Below are 11090 nucleotides of genomic sequence, written 5' to 3' on the forward strand. Positions count from 1 at the left end.
ACTACCGTGTCTCTTGATACTAGTTATAGGCTGTGTTCGGAAACATCACCCGAGTGCCCCAGTGTATCATTTTATCCTTGTTGTTCAGCGAATGAACAACAAGGATAAAATGATACACTGGGGCACTCGGGTGATGTTTCCGAACGCAGCCATACTATGGTATGAATTAACACTTCGATGGAAACTAGACCATTGTGTTGTAAACACATCCAACTTCTATTATATGTATAATTCTTTTTCTCTCTCTCTCTCTCTCTCTCACACACACACACACTCTTTCTTTTTCTCTCATCTACATGTGTGATCGACTTCACGAGTGCTAAACGTGATGACAACCAATGTATGATGTTACGTAGTGAGATATAATGGAAGCCATGATCCGGAATATTTATGTAAGTTCATTTCGATGAACCGAGGAAACAACTGTCAACGGACTGGCTCAAGAGGTAAGCGGTGTTGTAGACAACTACGTTATGTCATAATACAAATGATTATGAAGAGATCACAAATTACAAAGATTACCATTTATACAGATTAACCGCCGTGAGTTTAAAAACAATTATAAAGTTGTTATATAAATTGTCTGTGTATTGCTAACTGGAATCCCAAAGATGGGCTCTGGCCAGAGTGCCCGTAAATTGACCATTTCGAATGAAGAGGATCTCGGAGTCATCAAAGTGTCTAATGCAATTGTGCAACGTCTCGCTCAAGGGGAAGCAATGATCGATAAATCTTCAAGTGCGAAATATGATACAGCGATTCAGCATTCAGCCGTTTCTAGTACTCCCATAATCCCACCTCAGGCTGATGCAGCTGCTGTACATCCAATGCATTATTACCCCGAATTGACAATGTCAGCTCTTCAAATTCAACAACGGAAGGAAGAAGAGCTAAAACAACAGGAACAATACTGGCAGAGACGCCTGCAAAATCTGAAGGAAGGTTATCAAAGAATTGAACGTACTTTAGAGGAAGAATATAAGAAAGCTGTTAATGAAACATCTGTCGCTCAAGTCGGTAAGCTGAACTATTATTTAATACTTTTACAATTTGATAATGTAATAATACTTTTTCTGACATTCTCTTTTTGGTCATACTACGTCTATCAAGCAAACTTTAATATTATATTTGAGAAACATGATGTGACATAATTGATCCCTCATTACAAGGGAGGCTCCAGGTTCAAACCTTGGCTGGGGTGACATTTTTCACAGTGAATTTAATTTATTCATATTTCATATTTGATTCTACTTAGAATAATGATTGTGTTTTAAGTCTAACAAATTCCATTAGCGCACAGTTGCTTCAGTTAGAAAAGTTTCATGTCTGAACATCGACATTTGCCAATTTTGATCCACTAAAATATTAGCAATTTTAATGACTTACTGGCGATGTAATAATTTTTATAGTAATGTTAAAAATAATTATAAAATTGAATAGAAAGTTTACACATAACACATTAGCGATCTGACACATGAGATTATTATTGTTTGTCTAAAACTTTGCGTGTACGTTTGTATATTTTGAAACATATTTTATTGCAGGACACGAAATTGCTGCTCAAGATACAGCACAACCATGTTTACAGAATAGTAATAAAATCTTACAATGTTTCCAAGATCATCCAAAAGAAACTCTTAGATGTTCCAATTTAGTAGAAGAGTTTTCAAATTGTGTTTGGAATATGCATTACACGCACGTGATCAAAGCGCGTGCGTAGTGTATTTAGTTCCGTGTTTCTTACAATGTATAGAATATATAGAATTTTATCTGTACACAAGATGTTTCTCTAGATCTCCCACATCATCTGTTAATAGTAAATATGATTTGAAAAAGAAAATTATATCAAATATTTTATTATTTAAAAAACACTTTTCTATGGCAGGTCTTATTTAGAATTTTCAAGTTTGAAGTATGTGTGATTAGTTACTCATGCATAAATAAAACAGTTGAGCAATTTCAAGAACGATATACTAAAGTTACATTTGAAGTACTAAGTTTATATCACCAGGATAACTTAGTAATAAAGACTTTCCTTCCACAGAAAATGACTTGTTAATGTCACTGTTTAATACACTTGATAAGGACCAGAAACTTGGTCGAAACGTTGTGTACGTAAGAACAAATAAATTTTGCCAGACTGGTCGAGTGGAAGGAAAGTCTTTATTACTAAAGTTACATTTGTATCGGAGAAAAGTACAAGCTATGGATATTTTTGCTATTGTGCAATGTGCTGTCTCAAGGCGCAATCACTATGATGATCTAATTAGCTAATTATTGAAATATTTTCCTTTAGAATTATTATAACGTTGAAATTTTGGTATTAGGATATTTGTTTCAAAAGAATCTTACATGCAGGAATGTGCTATTAATTAATAATTACATAGGAGAAAATGTGCACATTATGAAAAGCAGTTAAATAACTTCTTTATTTCTCTTAGCACAAAAAGGAATCTTTTAATCTATATTAATATACAGAATAATCTGAGATACAGGAGCTAAATAAAGACCTACGACAGAACGACATTAAAATATAAGAAAAATATCTTATTTCTATGAACATAATTTATATAAAATACCAAATTATAATACAGTTTCGTAGTTACCGGTAAATATAAAATGAGGGAATGTTGCAAATGTAAAATTGGAGGTTTGCATTCGAGTTATATTGTCTAAGTAAAATTGTGCGCAAATATACTATAAACATTATTAACACGTGAAACATGTAATACATAGCAATCAATAACAAATTCAAGTACTTTTCGTACAGCATAAAACGATTACTATTCATAATGACATATTTGCCAGTTTTGTATTATTTAGTTTCCCAAATTAAGAAACAGTTATAATACAAACAATTTTATATTTCCTAAGAAAGTTTCATAGTTGCCAATTTTATAATTAAATGTAATAGTATCTTGAATCAAAACTGCAGGTGAGGGCCTAAGAAATGCACAAAAAATTGGAAAAAGATGTATAGTGTATTGTGAACCATATTACAACAAGAGAGTTATAGAATACTTATATACAACTTGAACAACTTAAATATATTAATATTATTTGGATAACCCGTAAATCATCGAGTCATTAAAATTATACAATTCCAAACTCGTATAATAAAACCCGATGATAAATTTAAAACGGTTAGAATAGAAAAGAAGGAAAGGAACCCAAGGAAAATCTTCATGCTTAATCGCTTTTCTTATCACCGCTCGATTGGGTAAGTTTTACGTGCTCGCTCGTCAAACGATCGTATTCCTTCGCGAGGGACTCTGCCTGCGATTTGATGGCTTCTTTATCCTTTTTCTCCTTGACCAAAGTGGTTTCCAATTCACTGTTCTTAGCTTGCAATTCTTTGATTTGATTCTTCAATTCTGAGACAGCTTTGTCGTGTGCTTCATTCGAGTCATTCTGCGCACTCTCGCCAACCGTTCTCTGAGACAGCAAACTCCTCGCCGTAGTCGTTGCAGACTGTGCCTGTCGCATAGCTGCCTCGTTTTGCGCAAGTAAAGTAGCTTGAGTAGATATTAAAAGAACGAGGCGACGTATCACGAGACTCAGAAACAGCGCAAATCCAGAAATATAGAAGTTCCTCTGCGCGCGAAACAGTCGCATATTTTCTAGAAATATATGGATAATATAACTTAGTAGATATTTGACAATGCAACTAATAATATAATATAATAATAGTCTTTATGCATACATCTTCCATATCATCTATTAATAGCAAATATGACTAAATTAAATAACCTTATAAGTAAGATTAATACATAGGGAAAACATATGTTTGTAAAAAATATTTTTTTCAAAATTCCGATAAAAGATTGCGACTTTTAGTGACATATGATGAATAGAATCTAAGAATGCGATTAATAGTGTGTAAATATGACATAAAATTGCAATCACTAAATTTTAAAGCAATTAAAAAATTAATTTTTTAATTCTGCATTGATCCTTCATAGTTAGCCCAGAAAGCTTTAATAGGTTTATATTGCACTTTCAACTCTTGCTTGAAGCTATGAAAAGATTCATGAATTTTTATTAAAAGTATTATTTCTGATACAAATTGTGTATATAAATTCATAAAGTGCTTTCTTGATTACTAATTATGGAGAAAGATTTGAAATATGTATATTTTTGTCATAATGCTTGTTTTTAGAATGTGCCAAATATAGTTTTAACTGTCAACTTACACATTGTTATTCTAGATTCTTATTTCAGTTGTATATTTTTAAACCCTTGCCTTACGATAATAACACTCGTATTACAGATTGTGCACCAAAATTGAAAAGCGTGACTGTAACTTGCAATTACTACGAGCACTACATTCAACTCTTGCACAATGTTTATGAATGTTAAAAAATAATTGTATTTGCTTCTTTTAGATTTATATGGAGATATTACTATTACTTTATTTTTCTTTTACATAACATACATATGTATATGGGACATTCTTTGCCAAGCAGGCCACCCATCATTTCAAAATAGTACTCGACGTAGAAAAACCACTTTGCTTGCATAAATGATCTTGCAGGCATAAGCTATCGAAAGCCATGTGAACTTGTTAAGAAATGAAATAAAAAAGAACATTCATGCGAACAAAATTTATTTTCCTGATGGAGCTAAGCAACATTTTTAAAACCGATTTCAAATCGCAAACTTGTTAAAGCACAAAGATGACTTTCAATTACTAGCAGAGTGGCATTTTCATGCACATGGCAAAAATGCTTACGACGGTATAGGTGCTATTTTCAAGCGAGAAGTTACTAATAGAGCCAGTTTAGAGGCTTCACCTACAAGACCTTTAACAAATGTAACCACTCTTTTTTAACTGAACTAAACAGCATTTCGTAAATATTGAAATATTATTTTACAGTGAACAAATGCACAGAAAAGCTGAATTGCATCTTAAAAAACGGTTCGTACATGCAAAATTTCAAGCAGACACACTTTTATAGTCCTTTCAAACGGAGACTTGCTGATGAAAATATACGCTGAAGAAGAAGTTATTAAACTTGTTACAAAATGCGTAGAACATTTTTAGTTACTTTACTATAATCATTTAAAAATAAGAATAAAAATTTAAAAAATTAAGAAATAAAAATGGAAAAAAAACAAAAAGAAGGAAAAGTAATGCAGGCTTTACACATGTTGTATAGACAGTTTCAACCCTGTAGAATGCAGAGAGCTTTTCGATTTCTTTTTTCACTTTTATGTCCGCCATGTTGAATCCGTCATGTTAAATTTTTAAAATTTGACAACAGATTTGTAATCAAGACCGCAACATCCTTGACAACTAACTTTAAAGTAAATTCTACGAGTACTGGCACTGTATTTGCTTTTATTTCCACATTTTTCTGCCTTATATCCACTACTTTGGACCCACCATCTTGCATTTTTCTAAAGTTCACATGGCTTTCGATGGCTTATGCCTGCAACATCATTAGTGTGCAAAGTGGTTTTTCTACGTCGAGTACTATTTTGGAATGATGGGTGGCCTGCTTGGCAAAGAATGCCCCATATATATAAAATTTGATCAATTGTCATATGTAAATAGAGCAGTAGGTGTTTCAACATGATGTTTCAACACACAAGCAGTCTGTCTGGTGCACACAACAATGGGAAAAATCGTAAGATAATACATTTTGAGCAATTTACCTTGCAGTTCTAGATTTAACTGATGATGATGTTCAGAATGATCCGCAGGGCCAGAATATTTTCGCATCTCTCGTATGGCATCCAACAAAAAGAGAACCAAAACACCAAGTAGAACCACAAAATAGATGGAAGCTTGATTACTTATACTTTGTAAGAAGCGAGATCTGAAGAGTTTCTGCCATCTGGTCGGCGAAGCCACTGGTAATACCAGGAGGAGAACTAACGCAACTTCAACATACAGAAAACTAGCGATGAGTGTCCACTGTAAACTCATGTTTATGGATTTTGGTTGCTCTCGTGCTCAAGTATCTGAAAATAATTAAAATACAATGTTAATGTTGAATTATTATATTTTCCAATTTCTAAAATTGCATCTTTGTAAAGGCAAGCTGGAGTCGTCTGCATTACCGACGGAATAAATGAGTTTTTTAAATAAATCTTTTCATGGTCGTGCAGAATAAAAAATCCTTTTGTATGATATCAAGAACCTGATCTTGTGTTCGTTTTATTCTTCGACATGACTTGGATATGCACAAAATTGTAAATTGCAGTAATCTTTTATACTACGCTTTGAAACTCCTTCTAAAACCCTTCTCATATTTTTCTAGTCTGTCTTCAATCTGCAGTACAATTTTGCACATACAAAGTCCAACACTTTCATATTAATTAAATCACATAATAAGAACTGTAATTTTCGAATTTTTTTCCATTTTTCACATAAAGTCCAGTACTACAGGTTGCATTACTGTGTGTACTTTAATTGTGGAAAAGGATTTCTTCTTCTGTACAATCAAAAAAAAGATTAGTGTCATTTTAATTCGTGGTAATGCAGAAAACGACTCCAGCTTCCCCTTAATAATTGCAATGCAAACAACAAGTATCAATCTGCCACATCCACATAACAGGACTTGGCAATTATATCAGGAGAAAAATAGAAAAACGTTGACTCATGTCACTGCACCACAATTGTCTTTTTGTGCATCTTCATACAAAGTGCGATTGGAAATGCAGGAATGACATGGATTTCGAATAAATCAATCGAGATACGACGTCATTTTGTAAGAGTCTTACGTAGAAATTCACAGCATTCGACGAAAAATCTTACAAATCTTGCACGTTAAAACGCGACTGTTGGCTGTAAGTTTGAACCACGTCATACCCAGGCTCGACGGACAATCTTAAATATCTTTGATAATTGCTGGCAACGATTGGATGGCGTAACGTCAAACAAATGTATCTTCGATAGCCATGTAATAATTGTTCCACTACAGCGTACGCGGAATCGAATCCTGCTGACGAATAGCTGGCGGTAAACTTTGTCGCCGAAAGTTATTAATAGTTATGCGTACCTGTTGCGAGGTGAAACTCGAATACGCAGACGGATCACGGCGATTCCCGTAATGTACAGCTATACGAATAAGGTCAAAGTACGATTCCTTGCGACTCCGTACGATAGCCGGCGATTTTATAAATAAATCGTATACGATGGCGTCATCGCTGAGCTCCTGAAGAAATATATAACTCCGAATATATTCACGAAATACCACGTTTGAGGACCGATAGGAGTGACAAGCGATTTCCGAATTGACATTGGGGACCTCATGCGGTGAATGCGCGAAGCTATGGTAAATGTGTGAATACATGTTCATACACGTATGTATGTACCACACGAGCTCACTGCGCGCGAATTGGAGACAAGAGCAATCATGCTCCTCTTGTCTCTTTCATGCTGAGAAAGATGTTAAGCTGCTAAAGTATAAAGCGGATTCTACAATGAGAATTTAAGGTATAAAACTTAAGCTTTAAGGTTTTTTTCACATCCGACTGTGATTGGTCAATTTCTTACAGCTTAAAGTTTAAATTTTATTTACCCGCCTATTCCACGAAATAAAACCCTAGCTGAGTGCTCATGTCGCTCTCTTATCGGATATGATCATATGAGTTTATTACTTCGATTGAGTGGAAAATCTCGAGTAAGAGCCTAAACAATGAGACACAATCAAAGAAATAAGAAAGAGGGAATAGAACACAAGGGCCGGTATTCATAGTCGAATCTTATATTTAAGACCGTCTTAAATTTATCTGAAGATGCTGTATGGATCATTTCATTGGCTATGAAGTATCTGAAGATACACTTAAGACGGTCTTAAATATAAGATTCGACTATGAATACCGGCCAAGGAAAACAAAATAGGGAATTAAATTTCGACCAATGAATGTGTAAACTGGTGAACGCATGCATGGCTTTCTATTGGTCGAAATTTAATTTTTTTTCGTCCTTAGGGCTCACAAGTCAGTAACACAGGACGCGGCAAAGCTTGTCGCGCAGTGGAAGTTAGCTCGATAGCCAATTGAATGTTTGCTTTTCTGAAAATAATGGAAAACAAAATTCAATTCGCAAACATTCGATTGGCTATTGTGTCAACTTCCGCCGCGCCGCGGTAAGCTTTGTCGCGTCCTATGTGATTGAAGCTGGCCACACACACTTTCCACAACAGTAATCATAAAGCCCGTATCAGACTACGTACTGGAGATTGGAGATTGGAATTTGACGAATCAAAACAAAGCAGACCCAGATTGCTTTGTTCTGATTGGTCAAATTTCAATCTCCAATTCGCAATCTCCAATCTCTAATACGTAGTCTGATACGGGCTTAAGACATAACGTAGAGTTTGCAAAACACAACGTTCCATAATGCAGTGTCGCCACAATAACCACGGCAAGCTTGAATAACGTGATTTTGTTTTGCTGCGGTATAGGTTATATGAGTGAATTGCTAGTGAACGATTGGAATAATTATTGTAAAATAAATTTATATTTATTTATTTATACTAAAATAAATGTATCACTATATTATCTTTGGGTGAGTATAAATTTATATATAAGTTCTAAAACATTGAGATGTAAATAATTTATATACTTTCAAGAATGCTTGTTATATTTTTCAGCTATATTACTTACTTTCTTGACTGAACATGTTCTGAAAGAAACATCATGTTTTGGTATAAAGAAAATTCTTTTCTTCCTATTGTATTTCCACTACTGCTCCTTGTTTCTGCGTCTCATAATCTCTGCTCTTTTGAAAATCTTTCCCTCAAGCGTAACCATCGCCTCTTATAATCTTCCACTGTAAATAATTTTACGTATGTATTTCTGTACATACATGTTACTTGCAAACCTGTATAATTCCACATACCTGAGCAATTTAGAATGGATGCTATGTCCACCCATGCCCGCTCACGTACATTTTTATCTTTAAAATCTTTTAAATTTTTGCATAAATCAGGATAATTTTTCACGATGTCGATGAAAATAGCATCAGCTTCGATATTTACTTCGATAGGGATCGAATCTTGTAAATTAATATCTTGTGAACACATATCTTGCGTATCTTCGCAGTCTATTTGATCGTAGGAGTGATTCATTTTTTTCACAATATTCTAATAATATTCTAAACAACAAGATAGTCACCTAAATGTTTATGATTATGTAGTTTGAATGCTGCTTCGAGTCACGCCGAGTTGTGACGTCAAATAACCTCGCAATTTCATTGGCTATTCATAAGACTGTAGCAGTACAATTCCAACATGTGGGTGCGTTCGTTTACGCAGTGGCTGCCGCAGATGTTGTTCGTTTACTCTGCCTGCGAAAGCGACTGCAGCGCGTTTGTCATTCCTTTATGCAGAGATATATCCCATCCGCGCAGCTACTTCAGAGGTACTGCTCTGGATGCTCTGCTTGCAGTGTTGCATAAACGAACGTAAAACTGCTTCCATTTAGGCTGGTATATAAGATCCGACTATGAATACCGGCCTTAAAATGCTTCCATATTGAACTTGGGCTGCGTTCCGATTTTCAGTACTGGCAGTGAATAGAGACCCTCATAATCTCACAACATTTCGTATATTAATTAAACAACATTAATTAACCAACATTAATTATGATTTTTTCAAGATGTTTGGAAATTGTTTACAGTATTTCTTAAATGATTTAGAATTGAAAATTATTAATTGAATAATATAAAATTGAATTATTCTAACATAATATTTGAGATGTGTTTCACTATTGCGTTATTGATGCTGTATTAAGAGTTCTCCATGTTATAGAGATGTTTATTATTTGTTTATGAACAGACCGTTTACGAAATGTTGTGGGATTATGAGAGTCTTTAGCAGTAAATAACGGAACGCAGCCTTGGTTCTATATGAATGGGATCTGCCTTGAAAATGAGTTATTTTATAAAAATAAAGAACGAGAAAGGTGAAGAATAAGTTCTGCAAATTGATCCTACAAAATTATAATTAAATTATAATTAAAATTAAATTAAATATACTGATATATAATATACAAAAAGTTAAAGGTAGAACATTTCATTTACCACTTCCTTTACAACAGACTTTGAATAAATTATGTTCTAATACTGATCCAATAAACCTAAATCACGAATTTATTTTACTTCGAAATGTTCCAACTAAATCAAAAATTATTTGGAAAATCGGAACGCAGCCCAAGTTCAATATGGAAGCGTTTTAAAATTATAATTAAATTATTTACTATCTGACCATAAATCAGAATCTATGAGCTACTATCACTGTCGATCAGTTCCATTACCGTATGATATGAATAACATTATTCAATATCACGTCCATTATTATTCTAAAAATTAAATTTTTAAATGAAATGTGCTTCAGATATTTTAAAAACAAGTAATAACTAACCTTTAAACAAAAGGGTAAATATCTTAAAAATTACTGCCGCAAAATTGCTAAAATTTACTTAACGATATGTACCGAGCCGCTTTACCGAAACGCAACCGAAAGTCCCATTTGAAGCGCTCCAAAACACTCCGCACCAATCCGCACACGCGCAGCCGTTCACGTAAGAGTGCGTTCGGCAAATTATGTCACGTGATCAGCAGATGAGATACGCAGTAGATGCACTAACTACTGCGTAAACGAATACAGCCACATATCAGCGTATCTTCCGCCAGAAATTTAAATCGACGTAATGACAAAACGACGTAACGGCGTAAAATAACTAGGCGGAAGTTTTCTAGTAACTTTAGGTCACGCTTTACGCAAGTTACGCTCCGTGGGGAGGCACCCTGAGCACAGTATAATGATATACAGTAGGGACAAAGAGCGTCGGCACCTTTGATCTTTTTCAGCCGATCCGCCATGTCTTCGGGCGGCAAGTAGCGTATCAATAATATTAGAAATCACCGCTATCAGCAAATATTTTTAATGTGTTTTCTTAAAACAAATTACATATTTTATAAATACATAAGTAATGCATACCTTTCTTTCTCTTTGGAAAGCGAAAAAATGATATATTATCATCATTAATCATTGTGAAAACAATTTTGCACCGCACACACTCGATGTATTCTCTTAGACATTGTTTTTAACAAAAGCACAAAACAAACAATACAA

The 11090-nt window shown here is 34.2% G+C and overlaps 3 protein-coding genes across 5 annotated transcripts; 1 reads left to right on the forward strand and 2 right to left on the reverse strand.

Moving 5' to 3' along the window:
* The first annotated feature begins 226 nt into the window (after window positions 1-226).
* Window positions 227-1840, forward strand: LOC105284613 (MICOS complex subunit MIC25). Its single transcript, XM_011348272.3, has 3 exons — window positions 227-446; window positions 534-1017; window positions 1545-1840. The coding sequence occupies exons 2-3, from the start codon at window positions 612-614 to the stop codon at window positions 1718-1720; spliced, it is 582 nt and encodes a 193-aa protein (XP_011346574.1). The 5' UTR covers window positions 227-446; window positions 534-611; the 3' UTR covers window positions 1721-1840.
* Window positions 1841-2409: 569 nt separating this feature from the next.
* LOC105284612 (B-cell receptor-associated protein 31) lies at window positions 2410-7229 on the reverse strand. 3 transcript variants are annotated; one of them, XM_026968764.1, is made up of 4 exons: window positions 7008-7229; window positions 6818-6947; window positions 5659-5967; window positions 2410-3620 (listed from the first exon to the last, which is right to left on the reverse strand). In XM_026968764.1, the coding sequence occupies exons 3-4, from the start codon at window positions 5930-5932 to the stop codon at window positions 3190-3192; spliced, it is 705 nt and encodes a 234-aa protein (XP_026824565.1). In that variant the 5' UTR covers window positions 5933-5967; window positions 6818-6947; window positions 7008-7229; the 3' UTR covers window positions 2410-3189. The 3 variants fall into 3 exon arrangements, with proteins under 3 accessions (XP_026824565.1, XP_026824564.1, XP_011346571.1); XM_026968763.1 differs by having other exon boundaries at window positions 6730-6947; XM_011348269.3 differs by lacking the exon at window positions 6818-6947 and having other exon boundaries at window positions 7008-7228.
* Window positions 7230-8465: 1236 nt separating this feature from the next.
* Window positions 8466-10906, reverse strand: LOC113561866. The gene is made up of 2 exons (XM_026969351.1): window positions 8855-10906; window positions 8466-8785 (listed from the first exon to the last, which is right to left on the reverse strand). The coding sequence occupies exons 1-2, from the start codon at window positions 9081-9083 to the stop codon at window positions 8721-8723; spliced, it is 294 nt and encodes a 97-aa protein (XP_026825152.1). The 5' UTR covers window positions 9084-10906; the 3' UTR covers window positions 8466-8720.
* Between the last annotated feature and the right edge of the window lie 184 nt (window positions 10907-11090).

This window comes from Ooceraea biroi, chromosome 4, assembly GCF_003672135.1.
Source record: "Ooceraea biroi isolate clonal line C1 chromosome 4, Obir_v5.4, whole genome shotgun sequence".
Lineage (NCBI taxonomy): Eukaryota > Metazoa > Arthropoda > Insecta > Hymenoptera > Formicidae > Ooceraea > Ooceraea biroi.